The 20,000-nt window shown below is 29.8% G+C and overlaps 1 protein-coding gene across 1 annotated transcript in view; it reads left to right on the top strand.

Moving 5' to 3' along the window:
* pepd (peptidase D) overlaps positions 1–20,000 on the top strand; it is a 102,321-nt gene that overhangs the window by 19,032 nt on the left and 63,289 nt on the right. The window contains exons 5-6 of the mRNA XM_056478010.1: positions 2,387–2,431; positions 12,302–12,377. Of these exons, the coding sequence (XP_056333985.1) occupies positions 2,387–2,431; positions 12,302–12,377 (121 nt within the window). The remainder of the gene's footprint in view (positions 1–2,386; positions 2,432–12,301; positions 12,378–20,000) is intronic.

The raw sequence follows: 20,000 nt of genomic DNA, 5'->3' as shown, positions 1-20,000 counted from the left end.
AGTAAATTCAGTTTATGTCAAAAGAGTCAATTCAGTTCAGAAGGATCAGTTCAATTCATATCAAGAGTCTATTCAGATTAGGTTAATTCAAAATAATTAATTGAACTGATCCTTCTGAACTGAATTCACTTTTGAAATGAACTAAAGATCAATTAAATTCAAAAGTCAATTCAGTTCAGAAGAGTCAGTTCAGTTCAATTTATATCAAAAGAGTCAATTCAGTTTACCCAATACCTAAACTAATACATTACTATATTACTAAATAATACAAAATTATTATATTAATATATTATTGAATGTAAAAATGTAATTCATTATGTTTCACACTCATCAGCCAATCAGAATCAAGCATTCATTGTATTGTAAGAATTGTTTTGTTTAAATTAAATTATTATTGTTGTTGTTGATAATAATAATAACAATAATAAAATTAATAATAATAAACATTTAATTAAAACTAATTAAAATAATTAAAACAATCTTGAATCGAATAATTCCTCATAAGAAAGTAAAGAAATAAGCAATCTGATTATTACAATTATTAAGACTGCAGTTTTATGCAAATAAAAATCAATACAAATGTCATAAATTTTAAACCAATCAAAAGCACATTTTAATACAAAACAATTGAATATTTATGGGCCTGAAATGCAAAAACAATAAGTAGATGTAGTGTTAAAAACAAATGCATTTAGTCACACAAAAGTATTATCGATTCAAAAGAGTTCATTCAGTTCAGTTCAATTCAAAAGAGTCAATGCAGCTCAAAAAAATAAATTCAGTTTAATTTAATTCAAAAGAGGCAGTTCAATCTAAAAGTCAATTCAGATCAGTACAATTCAAAAGAGTCAGTTCAATCAAAGAGTTAATTCAGATTAGCACAATTTGAAAAACAGTCAATTCACTTAATTCAGTTAAAAAGAGTCAATTCAATCTAAAAGTCAATTCAGATCAGTACAATTCAAAAGAGTCAGTTCAATCAAAGAGTTAATTCAGATTAGCACAATTTGAAAAACAGTCAATTCACTTAATTCAGTTAAAAAGAGTCAATTCAATCTAAAAGTCAATTCAGATCAGTACAATTCAAAAGAGTCAGTTCAATCAAAGAGTTAATTCAGATTAGCACAATTTGAAAAACAGTCAATTCACTCAATTCAGTTAAAAAGAGTCAATTCAGTTAAAAAAAATCAGTTCAAAATAGTCAATTCAGTTCAATTCAAAAGAGTCATTTCAATCAAATAATCAATTCAGATCAGTACAATTCAAAATTGTAAATTCACTTCAATTGGGTTCAAAAGAGTCAATTCAGTTCAGAATAGTCAGTTCAGTTCAAAACCATCAATTCACTTTATGTCAAAAGTCAGTTCAGTTCAAAAGGATCAGTTCAATTCATATCGAAAGAGTCAATTCAGATCAGGTTAATTCAAAATAATTAATTGAACTGATCCTTCTGAACTGAGTTGACTTTTGAAATGTTCAGTTCAGTTCAAAAGAGTCAGTTTACCCAATACCTAAACTACAACATTAATATATTACTAAAAATAATAAATTACTATATTAATATATTATTGAATGTAATTCTTTATTATTATTATTATTATTATTATTATTATTATTATTATTATTATTATTATTATTATTATTATTTTCTACACATTGAGGGTAATAATGATGCTCATCATCCAATCAGAATCAAGCATTCATTGTATTATAAGAAATAATATGAATTTTGTTTATATATTTTTAAAATTATTATTATTATTATTATTATTATTATTATTATTATTATTATTATTATTATTATTATTATTATTATTATTAATAATACTACTAATAATAATAATACTAATAATAATAATAATAATAATAATAATAATAATAATAATTATTATTATAATAACAACAACAAATAATAATAATAATAATAATAATAATAATAATAATAATAATAATAATAATAATAATAATAATGATAATAATAATAATGATAATAATAATAATAATAATAATAATAATAATAATAACAATAATAATAATAATAATAATAACAATAATAACAATAATAATAATAGTTGGTTGAAAACAAACCTGAATCTAATAATTCTATAAAAGAATGTAAAGAAATAAGCAATCTGATTATTACAATAATTAAGAACATAATTTTATGCAAATAAAAATCAATACAAATGTCATCAATTTTAAACACAGCAAAAGCACATTTTAATACAAAACAATTGAATATATATTGGCCTGAAATGCTAAAACAATTGGTGTAGTGTTGAAAACAAATGCATTTATTGACACAAAAACAATTGAAGCACTAAAGCAATAGACGCAGTGTTGAAAACAAATGTGTTTAGTGCCATTATTTTCTTCTCTTCTACAGGTTTGAGGTGAATAACTCGCTGCTGCACCCTGTGATTGTGGAATGGTGAGTGCTCTTCACATCACAGATATAGTCAAAACATTTCAACCCATTTAATGGTTTTTTCCTGCAGCCGAGATGTGATTGATGTCTTAATAACTAAAGCACAAATCTGAGCTTGTTACTAAAGTCCAATTAACAAAATCAAAGGCAGTTTGCCGGTTACTCCAATTAGCAAGTGTTTGATCTTTTGATGAAAGGTAAAGTAGACGGCGATTACCAGCGCTTCGTTACGACTGAACTCGGACTGTTTCATCTCTCCTGTTCCGATTCATTGCATCTTTTAAAAAGTTTGTTCTTAATGCGTTTGTGAAGATCAGCTTGTTTCTTTGTCTTATTTAATTAATAGAGAATCATTAAGCATGCAGACACAATAGGCTGTAGTGAAATCAGACGTGATTCATTGTTCTGTTTTATTAATCTTTGAATTTTGTTGGGGGAAATTATTTTCAAATTAAACCATCATCTATTAAAGCCTGTTTCTGCTAGGGGATAAAAAAGTATAAACTTAATTGTTATTTTATTTTACAACTCTGACTTTTGTTATACTTCTGGGGTATAGAGTATTTCCAGAAGTGTGAGGTAAACTTGCTTAAAGAAGCTTAAAGTTTTAAAACTTGCAATAAGGAAATTACAATTCTACATTCACGTCACTCTACTTCATTTACATGTCACTCTTTATTTACATGTCACTGTTCTTCATTTGCATGTCACTATTCTTAATTTACATGCCACAATTCTAATTTACATGCCAAAATTCTTCATTCGCATGTAACATTTTTTCATTTGCATGCCACACTGCTAATTTACATGCCACAATTCTAATTTACACACCTCAATTCTTTGTTTGCATGTCACGTGTCTTCATTTGCATGCCACAATTTTAATTTACATGCCCCAATTTTTAATTTACATGCCACAATTCTAATTTACATGTCACAGTTCTTCATTTACATGCCACAATTCTAATTTACATGCCACAACATGTCACAGTTCTTCATTTACATGCCACATTTCTATTTTACATGCCACAATTCTAATTTACATGCCACAAATCTAATTTACATGTCACAGTTCTTTATTTACATGTCACAATTCTAATTTACATGCCACAATTCTAATTTACATGCCACAATTCTAATTTACATGTCACAGTTCTTTATTTACATGTCACAATTCTAATTTACATGCCACAATTCTAATTTACATGCCACAATTCTAATTTACATGTCACAGTTCTTCATTTGCATATCAAAATTATAATTTGCATGTCATAATTCTAATTTGCATAACACTGTTGATTTCCAAACCACAATTCTAGTTTGCATGTCACAATTATTTATTTACATGCCACAATTCTGTTTATGCCACAATTCTAATCTACATGCCACAATTATTTATTTACATGCCACAATTCTGTTTATGCCACAATTCTAATCTACATGCCACAATTATTTATTTACATGCCACAATTCTGTTTATGCCACAATTCTAATCTAAATGCCACAATTCTTCATTTACATGCCACAATTTTTAATTTACATGCCACAATTCTAATTTGCATGCCACAAATCTTCATTTGCAATTCATAATTCTTCATTTCCATGCCACAATACTTCATTTCATTCATTCAAATATAGTTTGCATGTCATAATTCTTTATTTGCACGCCACAGTTCTTTATTTGTTTGTAACATTTCTAATTTGCATGCGACAATTCTTTATTTGCATGTCACAGTTCTAATTTGTCACAAATCTTCATTTGCATGTCACAACTCTAATTTGCATGTCATAATTCTAATTTGCATAACACTGTTGATTTCCAAACCACAATTCTAGTTTGTATGTCACAATTATTTCTTTACATGCCACAATTCTAATCTACATGCCACAATTCTGTTTATGCCACAATTCTAATCTACATGCCACAATTCTGTTTATGCCACAATTCTAATCTACATGCCACAATTCTTCATTTACATGCCACAATTTTAATCTACATGCCAAAATTCTAATCTACATGCCAAAATTCTAATCTACATGCCACAATTCTAATTTACATGCCACAATTCTAATTTACATGCCACAATTCTAATTTACATGCCACAATTCTAATTTACATGCCACAATTCTAATTTACATTCCACAATTCTTCATTTACATGCCACAATTCTAATCTACATGCCACAATTCTAATCTACATGCCACAATTCTAATCTACATGCCACAATTCTAATTTACATGCCACAATTCTAATCTACATGCCAAAATTCTAATTTACATGCCACAATTCTAATCTACATGCCACAATTCTAATCCACATGCTACAATTCTAATCTACATGCCACAATTCTAATCCACATGCTACAATTCTAATCTACATGTCACAATTCTAATCTACATGCCACAATTCTAATCTACATGCCACAATTCTAATCCACATGTCACAATTCTAATCCACATGCTACAATTCTAATCTACATGTCACAATTCTAATCTACATGTCACAATTCTAATCCACATGCTACAATTCTAATCTACATGTCACAATTCTAATCTACATGCCACAATTCTAATCTACATGCCACAATTCTAATCCACATGTCACAATTCTAATCTACATGCCACAATTTTAATTTACATGCCACAATCCTAATCTACATGCCACAATTCTAATCTACATGCCACAATTCTAATCTACATGCCACAATTCTAATCTACATGCCACAATCCTAATTTACATGCCACAATTCTAATTTCCATGCCACAATTCTAATCTACATGCCACAATCCTAATCTACATGCCACAATTCTAATTTACATGCCACAATTCTAATTTACAAGCCACAATCCTAATTTCCATGCCACAATTCTAATCTACATGCCACAATCCTAATCTACATGCCACAATTCTAATCTACATGCCACAATTCTAATTTACATGCCACAATCCTAATCTACATGCCACAATTCTAATTTACATGCCACAATTCTAATTTACAAGCCACAATTCTAATTTACATGCCACAATTCTAATCTACATGTCACAATTCTAATCCACATGCTACAATTCTAATCTACATGTCACAATTCTAATCTACATGCCACAATTCTAATCTACATGTCACAATTCTAATCTACATGCCACAATTCTAATCCACATGCTACAATTCTAATCTACATGTCACAATTCTAATCTACATGCCACAATTCTAATCTACATGCCACAATTCTAATCCACATGTCACAATTCTAATCTACATGCCACAATTTTAATTTACATGCCACAATTCTAATCTACATGCCACAATTCTAATCTACATGCCACAATTCTAATCTACATGCCACAATTCTAATTTACATGCCACAATTCTAATTTACATGCCACAATTCTAATTTACAAGCCACAATTCTAATTTACATGCCACAATTCTAATCTACATGCCACAATTCTAATCTACATGTCACAATTCTAATCTACATGCCACAATTCTAATCTACATGCCACAATTCTAATCCACATGTCACAATTCTAATCTACATGCCACAATTTTAATTTACATGCCACAATTCTAATCTACATGCCACAATTCTAATCTACATGCCACAATTCTAATCTACATGCCACTATTCTAATTTACATGCCACAATTCTAATTTACATGCCACAATTCTAATTTACAAGCCACAATTCTAATTTACATGCCACAATTCTAATCTACATGCCACAATTCTAATTTACATGCCACAATTCTAATCTACATGCCACAATTCTAATCTACATGCCACAATCCTAATTTACAAGCCACAATTCTAATTTACATGCCACAATTCTAATCTACATGCCACAATCCTAATCTACATGCCACAATTCTAATCTACATGCCACAATTCTAATTTACATGCCACAATTCTAATCTACATGCCACAATCCTAATCTACATGCCACAATTCTAATCTACATGCCACAATTCTAATTTACAAGCCACAATCCTAATTTACATGCCACAATCCTAATCTACATGCCACAATTCTAATTTACATGCCACAATCCTAATATACATGCCACAATCCTAATCTACATGCCACAATTCTAATCTACATGCCACAATCCTAATTTACATGCCACAATTCTAATTTACATGCCACAATTCTAATTTACATGCCAGAATTCTTCATTCGCATGTAACATTTTTTTCATTTGCATGTCACACTGCTAATTTACATTCCACAATTCTTTGTTTACATGTCACAACCTTTAACTTGCTTGTCACGCGTCTTCATTTGCATGCCACAATTTTAATTTGCATGCCCCAATTTTTTATTTTTGATTTACATGTTACAATTTTTCATTTACTTTCCACAGTTCTAGTTTACATGTCACAGTTTTTCATTTGCATGCCACAATTCTAATATACATGCCGCAGTTCTGAGTGTAGAACTTCTCCTAAATTGAGGCCAAATTGACTCGCACAGTTAAATGTCGCAGTGCTGATGTTCCCAATTCTTAAAAATAAACCAGAATCACGAGATAAACCACATCAGTTCTCTTTTGTCATTGTGTGATGTAAACAATCTGTGCTCCTCTTGTCATGAGGCAGTCAGTGTTGAGTTGAAGCGCTTCAGCTAATTTCAGCACAATGACTCTCGAGTCTGAAGCACATGATCAGCAGTGCAGTGTGTCTCTCCTGTGCAGGTCTGTGGTCTGTGTGTAATGGTCTGCGTGCTTCTGTCTCTGCTGTGTGCATTAGGATTTCTCCTCTATTACTGGCTGGAAAGCGGCTCATTACCGTCTCCCTTCGCTAACTCTGTTGTTTTCTTGTTATTCTCCCCTTCACTTATTACTCTGAGATTTGCAGAGAGAAATGGCCGCTCGCTCCTGCATGATGAAGCGTTTCACAGATATTAAAGACCTGCAGATGCGTTTACGTCACCTGAAAACAACTGAAGAACGCTAGGATGGTTAGCTGCTGTGTTATAGACAGCGAAAAAGACAGGAAAGCAGTCTAATGCTGCACGGGTGTATTAGCAGTGTAAGGGTCCATCTATTAGTCCTATGATGGAACTAACAGCATGGGTGAAGGTTAAATGCGTGTAAGCCTTTTAGCACATGTGAAAAGAAATATTTTTATTCCTTAAAATTTATTTTAATTTGTTTCCAACTCCTAATTTTAATCTGACTCCAATTTATAATAATTTTAGATTTTGATTCATCTAACTCAAGCGGATTACCTTATAGGTTGTGATTAGGTCTAATTTAGGTTGGTTAACTTAATAAATCCTTATTTTTCAAGTAATGGTTCATCGTTTACCCGAAGTCGCTTAGAGTCAGTATGCAGGCCAGTTTCATCTGCTCACGGACACATCCTCGCCAGTTCCGATTCTTAGCAGATAAGCTAATTTCCTTTAAGTAATATTAGGCCGCCCCATGCTTGCTCATACTTAAAGTTTGATTTAGTCCCTAGATTATATCATACTAAATCAGTGATTGTCAGAAATCATCAGGTCTCTAATGCTGTGCCCATGCTCTATCCATTGAGCCTGAATGTATGACTAATCCTGGTCGTAGGCTGCGGAAATATCAGCCTAAACAATCTACTAGTTTTAAATGATTTCAGGAGATATTAGAGTTAAACAAGAATTTTACATTTATTTGTCAGGCAAAGATTTTCCATTCCAAATCACAGAACTAAACATAAAGATAGATTTAAGAGTTAGAGATGAATACCTGACCATGTAGAAATACATCACAGCATATAAGTCCTGATGCAGAGCTCAGAGACTCACAAACTGCAATGGGGTATCCTGCCTACAGAATCCCCCCGACACTTCTGCACCCTTTGCCTAAATACTCAAATCATCATAAATTCAAGACAATAAAAGCTTCACCAAGACCCTTGCCTGGTCATGAGTTGATGCAAAGACCATTTTCCCTGGAGTGGAGCATCTGGCAAAGATCTTATCAAAGTCAAAACCCAAATTAACTGATATAAGGGAGATTGTAAAATATTACAGTGAAATTAGGACCACTTTACCAATCACACAGAGACATTTAAAATGACACCAAACATGAATATAAAGCCACAAGATACACCATATTAAAAACTTAAACATTCTGTGTGGAATGTGAGTGAGCTGCTCTGATGGAGAAGGTAAAGTCCAGGGCAAAGAGGGGGGCTCAGGATGCATGATCAAGACAACCTGAACAACTGGTTTTCTGGCTGATCTTCTTCTCAGATTAGAAAGTTTATTGTTTTAGTGCCTGACCACTCTCGTGGTCTTGTCTCGTGTGGAGTTCCATAACAGTTGTCATGGTTTAATATTTTGGAGAGATATAGCCATCCTTACAGCAGCAATGTCACATCAACATGAGGGATCTTTCCTCTCTTTCCTTCTTTCTTTTTCTGTCATCTTTCTAACCTTCCTTCCTTCCTTCCTTCCTTTCTCTTTCCTTCCTTCCTTCCTTCCTTCCTTCCTTTCTCTTTCCTTCCTTCCTTCCTTCCTTCCTTCCTTCCTTCCTTCCTTTCTCTTTCCTTCCTTCCTTCCTTCCTTTCTCTTTCCTTCCTTCCTTTCTCTTTCCTTCCTTTCTCTTTCCTTCCTTCCTTCCTTTCTCTTTCCTTCCTTCCTTTCTCTTTCCTTCCTTCCTTTCTCTTTCCTTCCTTCCTTCCTTCCTTCCTTCCTTTCTCTTTCCTTCCTTCCTTCCTTCCTTCCTTCCTTCCTTCCTTCCTTCCTTCCTTCCTTCCTTCCTTCCTTCCTTCCTTCCTTCCTTTCTCTTTCCTTCCTTCCTTTCTCTTTCCTTCCTTCCTTCCTTCTTTCCTTCCTTCCTTTCTCTTTCCTTCCTTCCTTCCTTTGTCTTTCCTTCCTTCCTTCCTTCCTTTCTCTTTCCTTCCTTCCTTCCTTTGTCTTTCCTTCCTTCCTTCCTTCCTTTCTCTTTCCTTCCTTTCTTCCTTTGTCTTTCCTTCCTTCCTTCCTTCCTTCCTTCCTTTCTCTTTCCTTCCTTTCTTCCTTTGTCTTTCCTTCCTTCCTTCCTTTCTCTTTCCTTCCTTCCTTCCTTCCTTCCTTCCTTTCTCTTTCCTTCCTTTCTCTTTCCTTCCTTCCTTCCTTCCTTCCTTCCTTCCTTCCTTCCTTCCATCTCTTTCTTTCTTTCTTTCTTTCTTTCTTTCTTTCTTTCTTTCTTTCTTTCTTTCTTTCTTTCTTTCTTTCTTTCTTTCTTTCTTTCTTTCTTTCTTTCTTTCTTTCTTTCTGTCTTTCTGTCTTTCTTTCTGTCTCTGTCATACTTTTTTTGATCCCTCCTTCTTTCTTTCCATACATGCTATATTTATGCTCTAAATACCCATATGTATGATTATATGAAGGCTAATCTACAGCATTTGAGATTAATAATTGCTCCTACAGTATGATCATCATGCGGGACTGAATGTGCTCATAAGCCGCTTCATCTGTTGTGTGTTTAGTTGTGATTCACGGTGAGGTTTACCAGAGCAGGTCTTCACTGATTCCTGATGCAGGAGATCCACTGATCTGTGTGTGAAGTGTTCAGTGCTCTGGAATAAAGCTGCTGATGAGAATCACATCACTGATCGTTACCATGGGTTACTGCTCGTGTGCGTGTTGTGTGTGTGTTTCTGTCTGCGTGAGCCTGTGCATGTGTGTGTATCTCTGTTTGTGTGTGCGCCTGTGTGTGTCTGTGTCTGTGTGTGTGTCTGTGCACCTCTGTGTGTGTGCGTGCATGTCTGTGTGTATGTATGCGTGTGTTGGTGTGGGCCTATGTGTGTGCGTTTCTGTCTGTGTGCACGTCTGTGTGTATGCGCGTGTGTCTGTCTGTGTGACTTCGCTGTCTGTGTGTGTTTCTGTGTTTCTGTCAGTGTGAGCCTGTGCATGTGTGTGAGTATATCTGGTTGTGTGTTTCTGTTTGTGTAATTCTGTCTGTGTGACTCTGCTTGTGTGTGCATTTGCGAGTCTGTGTGTGTTTGTGCACTTGTGTGAGTTTGTGTGCGTGCGCTTGCGCTGTGATTATATTTAGATGTGTTATTATAAAGTTGGCACATTGGCACTGACTCATAGGAGGTGATGTCAGGATGCTTCAGTAATGCAGGCGGCTTCATTAAGACATAAACCAAGATGCTCCAGCAGAAGAGATGCTGGAGGTGGAGAAAAACCACACACTAACGAGACACAAGTGCTGATCTCTCTGACGTCAGTCCTGCTGGTTTGGGCTAAGTTTAGGATTTGCCGTTTAGCGTAGAAGTTTGTTCTTTGGCTCTCTGAGCTTCTGCATGAATCCAACACCTTTAATCAAGACAAAAAGTAATTAAAATGGATCGTTAGTGCTATTTAAATTGCACCTATTATGCATAAATCACTTTTATAAGCGGTTTAAACACAGTTGTGTGTCAGCAGTGTGTAACCAGCTTCTAATGGGACAAACTAATTAATTCTATTTTTTTAATAATCAGACTTGATAAAAGACACACTGAGGGCTCTATTTTAATCATTTAGGCGCAAAATCTAAAGTCCATGGCCGTGCCTGTATCCACCTTTGCTATTTTAAGACTGGTAAAATCCGCTCTGTGCCCTGGCGCATGGTCTAACAGGGTTGAGCTTATTCTCTTAAGGAGTTCCGGGTGTGTTGTGAGCATAACCTGCATTAAACCAATCAGAGTCTCGTCTCACATTCCCATTAAGAGTCAGTTGTGTCGCTCCATGGCGCATTTGCTATTTACTTGACGGACTTTGCAATGCTTCACTAGCGAGAAAACAGTTAAACAGAGCATATGCAGTGCGAGGATGAAGAATGAGCCTGCTCTATTCAGCCTCTTTAATTTCTCTTTACTTAACTTTTACTCTTTACTCCTTTACTTTGGTGGGGTGAGGAAACGGTGGAAACTCACTCTACTGAAGAGTGAAAATAAATGTTGAAAGTAAATAAATAAATAAGTAAATAAATAGTTAAATAAAAAGTTGAAATACAAAGTTAAATAAAGAGTTAAATGAATAAATGGTTAAACCGTTAAATAAATACTTAAACATAGAGTTGAAATAAATAGTTAAATTAATGAATAGTTAAATAGTTAAATAATTAAATAGTTAAATAAATTAATAGTAAACATGTAAATAAACAGTTAAATAAATATATAGTTAAATAAATTAATGAATAGTTAAATAAATAGTAAAATAAATATATAGTTGAAATAAATAGTTAAATAAATTAATAGTAAATAAGTAAATAAACAGTTAAATAAATAAATAAAAAATTGTTAAATGAATAAACAGTTAAATAAATAGTTAAATAAATATATAGTTTAAATAAATAGTTAAATAAATTAATAGTAAATATGGAAATAAACAGTTAAATAAATATAGTTAAATAAATAAATATACACTAGAAATATAGTTAAATTAATGAATAGTTAAATAAATAGTTAAATAATTAAATAGTTAAATAAATTAATAGTAATTATGTAAATAAACAGTAAATAAATAAATAGTTAAATAAATAAATATACACTACAAATATATAGTTAAATTAATGAATAGTTAAATAAATAGTTAAATAATTAAATAGTTAAATAAATTAATAGTAATTATGTAAATAAACAGTTAAATAAATAAATAGTTAAATAAATAAATATACACTAGAAATATATAGTTAAATTAATGAATAGTTAAATAAATAGTTAAATAAATAAATAGTTAAATAAATAGTAAATATTTAAATAAACAGTTAAATAAATATATAGTTAAATTAATGAATAGTTAAATAAATAGTTAAATAAATAAATAGTTGAAATAGTTAAATAAATAAACCGTTAAATAAGTAGGTAATTAATAAAGTACATTTCAGATCATTAATGGTGTTTATTTCTCTCTATCTACAGTCGTCTGCAAAAGACCGACATGGAGCTGGAAGTTCTGCGCTACACAAACCGCATTTCCAGCGAAGCCCATAAAGAGGTAAAAACACCACCGTCTGTCATTTCATTTCACTGTTAATAAGCTATACTTTTGGCAGAGTGTTTGCAGGATGATCCAGAGGGAGAATCGCTCAGAAACACACACAGATGCGCTGAAGTTTAGCTTGTGTTTTCTGCAATGTTAGTGTGTATCAGTACAGTAAACGCTTTCAGAATCATCACACACACATCGTTTGATCAGAATCTAGGCCAGCCATGCATTTATCCTTCACAAGACAATACCAGCGTGCTAGAGCAGTGTTTAAGCTGAGACCATATTTATCATCGTAAGTGCTGGCTTTAATATCGATCATTACATCAGAAGGCTTGTTAAAATAAACAAACTGTTTGTTTGTTTTTGTAGCCAATCAGGATTCATTTAATTTTATTTTTTGTTTATTATATTTTATTTCTCTCTTTTTTTCTATTTTTATTTGTTTATTAAATTTTTTTATTTGATATTGAATTTTTTTTTTCGTTTATTTTTTTTCATTTTTTATTTCATGTAACATTTATTTTATTTTTTTCATTTATTTTTTGTTTTTAATTTTTAATTTTCTTTTTTAATTTTATTTAAATTTTATTTATTTAACTTTATTTTATTCTTTTATCTTATTTTATTTTTCATTTTTATTTTTATTTTTTATTTTAACATTGTTTATTTGATGTAATTCTTCATTTTATTTTTTGTTTATTTTATTATTTTAATTTTTTTATCTACATTTTTTAAAACATTTTTATTTTATTTTTGTTTATATTATTTTTTGTTTATTTTAGTTTTTTCATTTATTTAATTTTATTTTTAATTTAAAAATTTTATTTAACATTTTTATTTTATTTTTCATTTATTTATTTAATCATTTATTTAATTTTATTTTAAGACAATACCAGCATGCTAGACACTTGATAATTCAGCACAGAAAAAACACCATCGCTGCTGTGAAACAGATTTTAATTTTATTTATGTGTAATCTTGATGGAAGATTAGATTTTTTTAACCACTGCTTTAGCATTATAATCCTTGTTAAACATTAAATTCGTGCCTAAAACTCTAAATTATTTAATTATTAGTAATTTTGGTGTTCATTTTAGCTAATCAATATGTTATAAATGCATTAGAAATATTATTTATCTTAAGAGAATATATAGCATTGAACATTACATTAAAATCCTTGTTAAACATTAAATTCATGCCTAAAATAGTTTGTAAATAATTAAATTAATAGTCATTTTGACATCATTTTAACTAATCACTAAACACTTTTAAATGCTTTAAGAGAATAAATAACATTGATCGTTACATTTAAAGGCTTGTTAAACAGTAAATTTGTGTCTAAAACAAGTGTTTAAATGATTTATTAATTAGTTATTTTAATGTTTATTTTAATTAATTAATACTTTAAAAATGCATAATATATAATGTATAATGAAGATATATATTATCTCTATTTATATATCTATATATATCTCTCATTGGTTCGAGTCCCGGCTGAGCCAATTGTCATTTCTTTGTGAAGTTTGCATGTTCTCCTCGTGGTGCTGCGGTTTCGCCCACAGTCCAAACACATGCGCCGTAGGGGAATTGATCAACTAAATTGGCCATAGTGTATGAGTGTGTGTGTATGGGTGTTTCCCAGTACCGGATTGCGTGGTGGTTCATTCCTCTGTGGCGACCCCATGATATTGAGACTATAAGCCGAAGGGAAATGAGTGAATAATAATGGATGGTGACTATTATTATTTGATCTTTTAATAAACGTAAACTTTTGTTTAAACATTAACTTTAAAACATCTTATAAAGCAGTTTTTTTTATTTGTTTCCTGTCTTTGTTGTGTGCTTTTGCTTTGCTCTGTCTTTTGTAATTTTGCTGTGTTTTGTTTTTTGTTTTAGTTTTTGGTTTTGTTTTATGCTTTTTTTTTTTTTTTTTTTTTTTTTGTCTTATGTTGTTTTACTTCGTTTTTCATTTGCTTTGTCTTTTGTGTTAATTTTTTGGCTTTTTGTGTTTTGTTTTGTGAGTTTTTTGTTCTGTGTTTTTTCTTTTTTGTCTTGTGTTTTTGCTTTGTTTTTGTTAGTTTTTTGTGTTTTTGCTTTGTCTTGTTTTTTGTTTAGTTTTTTGTTTTTTGTTCTGTGTTTTTGTTTTGTTTTTGTTTTTGCTTCGTTTTGTTTATTTATTTTTTGTTTCATGCTTTGTTTTGTTGTATTTTGCTTTGTCTTTTGTTTAGTTTTTTTAGTTTTTTGTTCTGTGTTTTTGTTTTTGTTTTTGCTTCGTTTTGTTTAGTTTTTTGTTTCATGCTTTGTTGTGTTTTGCTTTGTCTTTTGTTTTGTTTTTTAGTTTTTTGTTCTGTGTTTTTGCATTGTTTTTGTTTAGTTTTTTGTTTTCTTTTGTTTCATGTTTTGTTTGTTTTGTTTTGTGTTTTTGCTTTGCTTTGTTTTTTGTTGTTTTTTTGTTTAGTTTTTTGTTCTGTTTTTGCTTTTTGTTGTTTTGTTTTTGCTTTGTTTTTTTTTTGTTTGTTGTTTTGTGATTTAGTTTTGTTTAGTCTTTTGTTCTGTTTTTTTTGCTTTTTGTTTTGTTTTGTTTTTGCTTTGTTTTTAATTTTTTTGTTTGCTGTTTTGTTTTTGTTTTTTGTTTAGTTTTTTGTTTTGTGTTTTTGTTTTGTTTGGGTTTTTGCTTTGTTTTTTTTTTGTTTGTTGTTTTGTGATTTAGTTTTGTTTAGTCTTTTTTTCTGTTTTTTTGCTTTTTGTTTTGTTTTGTTTTTGCTTTGCTTTGTTTTTTATTTTTTTGTTTGCTGTTTTGTTTTTGTTTTTTGTTTAGTTTTTTGTTTTGTGTTTTTGTTTTGTTTGGGTTTTTGCTTTGTTTTTTTTAGTTTGTTGTTTTGTGATTTTGTTTTGTTTAGTCTTTTGTTCTGTGTTTTTGCTTTTTGTTTTGTTTTTGCTTTGCTTTGTTTTGTTTTTTTTGTTTTTTTTTGTTTGCTGTTCCGTGTTTTTGCTTGGTGTTTTTGCTTTGTTTTGTTTATGCTTTGCTTTGTTTTTTTTTGTTTTTGTTTTTTTGTTTTGTGTTTTTGTTTTGTTTTTGCTTTGCTTTGTTTTGTTTTGTTTAAGGCTGTTAAATGTTAAATTCAAAGGAAAACAAATAGAAATTGTTTGGTAATTTGCATTGTATTTATTCTTCAAAAGGCAACGTCAAAATGCTAAACATATATTTCAGTAAACAGCATTGAATTTATGTATAATTGTGTAATTCTTCCATTAATTCTTTTTGCAATAGCTCATCAAATTAAACTGGTTTATATGTCCACAAAATCCCTTCACACTTTTATTTTTTTATCGTTTGCCTTTATTTATTTACCCAATGTGAATCAGATGCTAAAACAACAAAAACATGCATGCAAACAGATGATATTTAAGTAAACCGAGTTTAATTTAATGTTTAATTGTGTTTTTTCCTGTTAATAGCAGATTATATTTGCATTTTTAGGTGCAATTCAACTAATTTACTTTATATTAGAAGGTAAATTATAATTTAAACGCATCTTAATTTAGATTCAATGGTCAATCTAATGCTAAAACACATGCAAATAATAGAAAATAAAACAAACAAACAGTACACCGTCTGTTATTTGTGAATAAGCTTGCATTATGTATATTATTTGTCTTCAGTCACTTCGCTGTAAATCATTTAGACTCTCAGCATAAGCGCTAGTATTTATAATGTGAACATGACGTTTGAGAAATGCATGGCGGTAAATAAAACTCTCAGAGACTCAAAAGTCATTTAATAATCCAGATTGATGGTGCTGCTTTATGGCAGAATAACTTCCTGATATCCATTAATGGTTGAAAAGCCTTTTTAAGAGTGCTGGGTATTAATGGAGCAGCGATTTGTGTGTAAATTAATGCTGTGTGTTTAAGCTGAGACCATATTTATCATCGTAAGTGCTGGCTTTAATATCGATCATTACATCAGAAGGCTTGTTAAACAGCAGTTTGTGCCTTTTAAAGGAAAATAGTACTCTTTGCCATGATGACAGGACATCATTTTTACTAGATATTTTAAAAGATGCTAGTATTCAGCTTAAGGTGACATTTAAAGGGTTAACTAGGCAAGTTAACCCTGTTAAGGACAACTGTTTGTTTGTTTTTGTAGCCAATCAGTATTCATTTATTTAATTTTATTTCTATTTATTATATTTTATTTCTTTTTTTCCCCTCTTTTTTGTTTATTTAATTTTTTAAATTAGATTTTTCATTTTTTATTAAATTTTTTTTGTTAATTTTTTATTTCATGTAACATTTATTTTATTTTATTTTTCATTTATTTTTTGTTTTTCATTTTTTATTTTCTTTTTTTATTTAAGTTTATTTAACATTTTTTAATTTTATTCTTTTATTTTTTTATTTTTCATTTTTTATTTTTAATGTTAACATTGTTTATTTTATTTAATTCTTGATTTTTTGTTTATTTTATTATTTTTCATTTTTATCTAAATTTCTTTAAACATTTTTATTTTATTTTTGTTTATATTATTTTTTGTTTATTATTTTTGTTTTTTCATTTATTTAATTTTATTTTTAATTTAAAATTTTAATTGAACATTTTTATTTTATTTTTCATTTATTTATTTAATCATTTATTTAATTTTATTTTTCCTTTAATTTATTAGATTATTTTTTTCATTTTATTTATTATTATTTTATTTTATAGTATTTTATTGTTTGTTTATTTTATTTTACATTGACTTTATTTTTTTATTTATTTTATTTTATTTTTTTTATTCATTTATTTCATTTTCATTTTGATATTATTTTAAATTTATTTTATTGTTCAGTTATTTTATTTTATTTTTTATTGTATTTTATTTTTTTATCATTTTCATTTGTCATTTTTCATTTGAAAATGATAACTGTTACCAGTAAAAATTGAATCGTATAGTGCCTATATTTTAAAGGCACAGTTCACCCAAAAATTTAAATCTTCTCTCAATTTTGTCTCACTTAAGTGTTTCCAAACCTTTATGAGTTTCTTTCTTCGGCGGAACCCCAAAGAAGATATTCTGAAGAAAGCTGAAAGCCAACAACCACTGAATTACATAGTAAACAAATACTATGGAACTCAATGGTTACAGGCTTTCAGCATTTTTCTAAATATCTTCTTTTGTGTTCAACAGAATAAAGAAACTCATAAAGGTTTGGAAACAAGTAAAAGGTGAGTAAATGATGACAGAATGCTCATTTTTAGGTGATAGATCCCTTTAGCATACCTTGATAATTACTATTTTAGCGGTTGTCTGTCTTAATTTTATACACAGTGTAAAACGCTTGTCAGCTTGATTTAGCGCAGTAAGATGTTTGAGCCAGAGTTTGTGACTAACAGCGAATTCTGGATGTTTTTTTCTCATATTTTCACTCCAGCAATGTCATATTTTACTCTAAAATGTACATAATTTTATATCAAGTGCTCTTTCTGTAGTCCTCAATCTCATTCATTCATTTTGCTTCGGCTTAGTCCACTTATTTATCAGTGGTCATATAGTGGAATGAACTGTATATGTTTTACACAGCGGATTCCCTTCCAGCTGCAACTCAGTACTGGAAAACACCCGTACACATTCACATTCACACACTCATACACTACGGCCAATTTAGTTCATCAATTGCCCTATAGCGCATGTGTTTGGACTGTGGGGGAAACCGGAGCACCCGGAGGAAACCCACACCAACACGGTGAGAACATGCAAACTCCACACAGAAACACCAAGTGACCCAGCCGGTACTCGAACCATTGACCTACTTGCTGTGAGGCCACATTGCTAACCACTGAGCCACCATGCCATCCAAGATTATTCATACTTGATGTCAGTAAATGCGTTGAAGGGGTGGTCCAGAGTGTAATTTTATGGCTTGGTCGTGTTTATAAGATGCAAAGGCGACAGTGCTAACCACTGAGCCACCGTGTCGCCCTCATCCGAATCATGTTGTTTAAAAAATATAATAATTTTCTTTTATTTATTTTTATATTTGATTAGTTTATTTTTTTATTTTGTGTTTAACTTTTTTATTTTAATGGTTTATATTTTTTATATATATTTTTTATGTTTAGTTACAGGTAGGGCCAATCTGCGGAGGTTTTTTGCTATTTCTGCAGATAATTTTGCTAAAAATCTGCGGATTTCTGCTGAATTATTTTGGGAGTATCATAACTAAAACCTTAATATGTGAAATAAATAATATCTTTTCAACATTTATTTAATGTTTACAATGCAAATACCATTAGATCCACTTTATTTGGTAAACAAAGCAAGTCTCTCATATAATATCTCTACTAAAAGACAGAAAATATTACTGTACACACTGTATTGTACATAAATCAGATGAACATTTTCATATTAGTCAATAATATTACTGTAATTAATTAAAAACGGAATAAATATAGATTTACACACATTTACTCAAGTAAATCAACAGAATTAATACTGAGCTAAAATAAAATCTGCAGAAAATCTGCCTAGTTACAAGTTAAATTTAAGAAAATTCAATATAAATGTAAAATATTGCAAAAACAATTGTAGTAAAATGTAATTTTAAACATCTAAAATAATTATATACTTTTATTAATGCTATAAAGTTAATATAAAGTTAATTATTATATTTCATTTAGTTTTATTAGAAACTTTTTCTTTATTTTAATGCTTTATTATTTTTGGTATTTTACTTTAATATGTTACATTTTAAAATTAATTACAAAAGACAAAACATATAATATGGTGTGAAATAATACAATATACAAAATATAATACAATGTTACATTCATTCATTCATTCATTCATTTTCCTTCGGCTCACTACCTTTATTGATCAGTGGTCACCACAGCGGAATGAACCGCCAAATATTCCAGCATATATTTTACGCAGCGGATACCCTTCCAGCTGCAACCCAGTACTGGGAAACACCCATACACTCATTCTCTCACACACACACACACACACTCATACACGAGGAGAACATGCAAATTCCACACAGAAACGCCAACTGACCCAGCCGGGACTTAAACCAGCGACCTTCTTGCTGTAAGGCGACAGAGCTAACCACTGAGCCACCGTGTCGCCCTCATCCTAATCATGTTGCTTAAAAAAATAGAAATTTCAATTAATTTATTTATATATTTTATTAGTTTAGTTTTTTAATTCAGTTTTTATTTATTATTTTATTTTTATTTTAGTGATTTATTTTTTCATATTTTATTTTATGTTATTTAGTTACAAGTTTAATTTAAGAAAATCTAAAAATAAATGTAAAAAATGACAAAAACAACTGTAAGGCGTTATAAAATGTAATTTTACAAAGTTTCTATAAAACCTTTTAATTAATTTAATAATTTAAAAAATTTAAGAGAGTTAATATAATTTGTTAAATTATTTTTCATTTAGTTTTATTATAAATGTATACATTTTTATTTTAATTGTTTAAATATTTTTTGTATTTTACTTAAAATTTTAAAATAAATGTAAAAATTACAAAAATAAATATATAATTAATATAATGTAGTATACAAAATATAATATAATAGCATTCATTTTTCTTCAGCTTAGTCCCTTTATTAATCAGGGGTCGCCACAGTGGAATGAA

This window comes from Danio aesculapii, chromosome 18, assembly GCF_903798145.1.
Source record: "Danio aesculapii chromosome 18, fDanAes4.1, whole genome shotgun sequence".
Taxonomy (NCBI): Eukaryota; Metazoa; Chordata; class Actinopteri; order Cypriniformes; family Danionidae; genus Danio; species Danio aesculapii.
The sequence above is the reverse complement of the archived record's forward strand: the minus strand, read 5'-3'. Positions and strand labels throughout refer to the sequence as shown.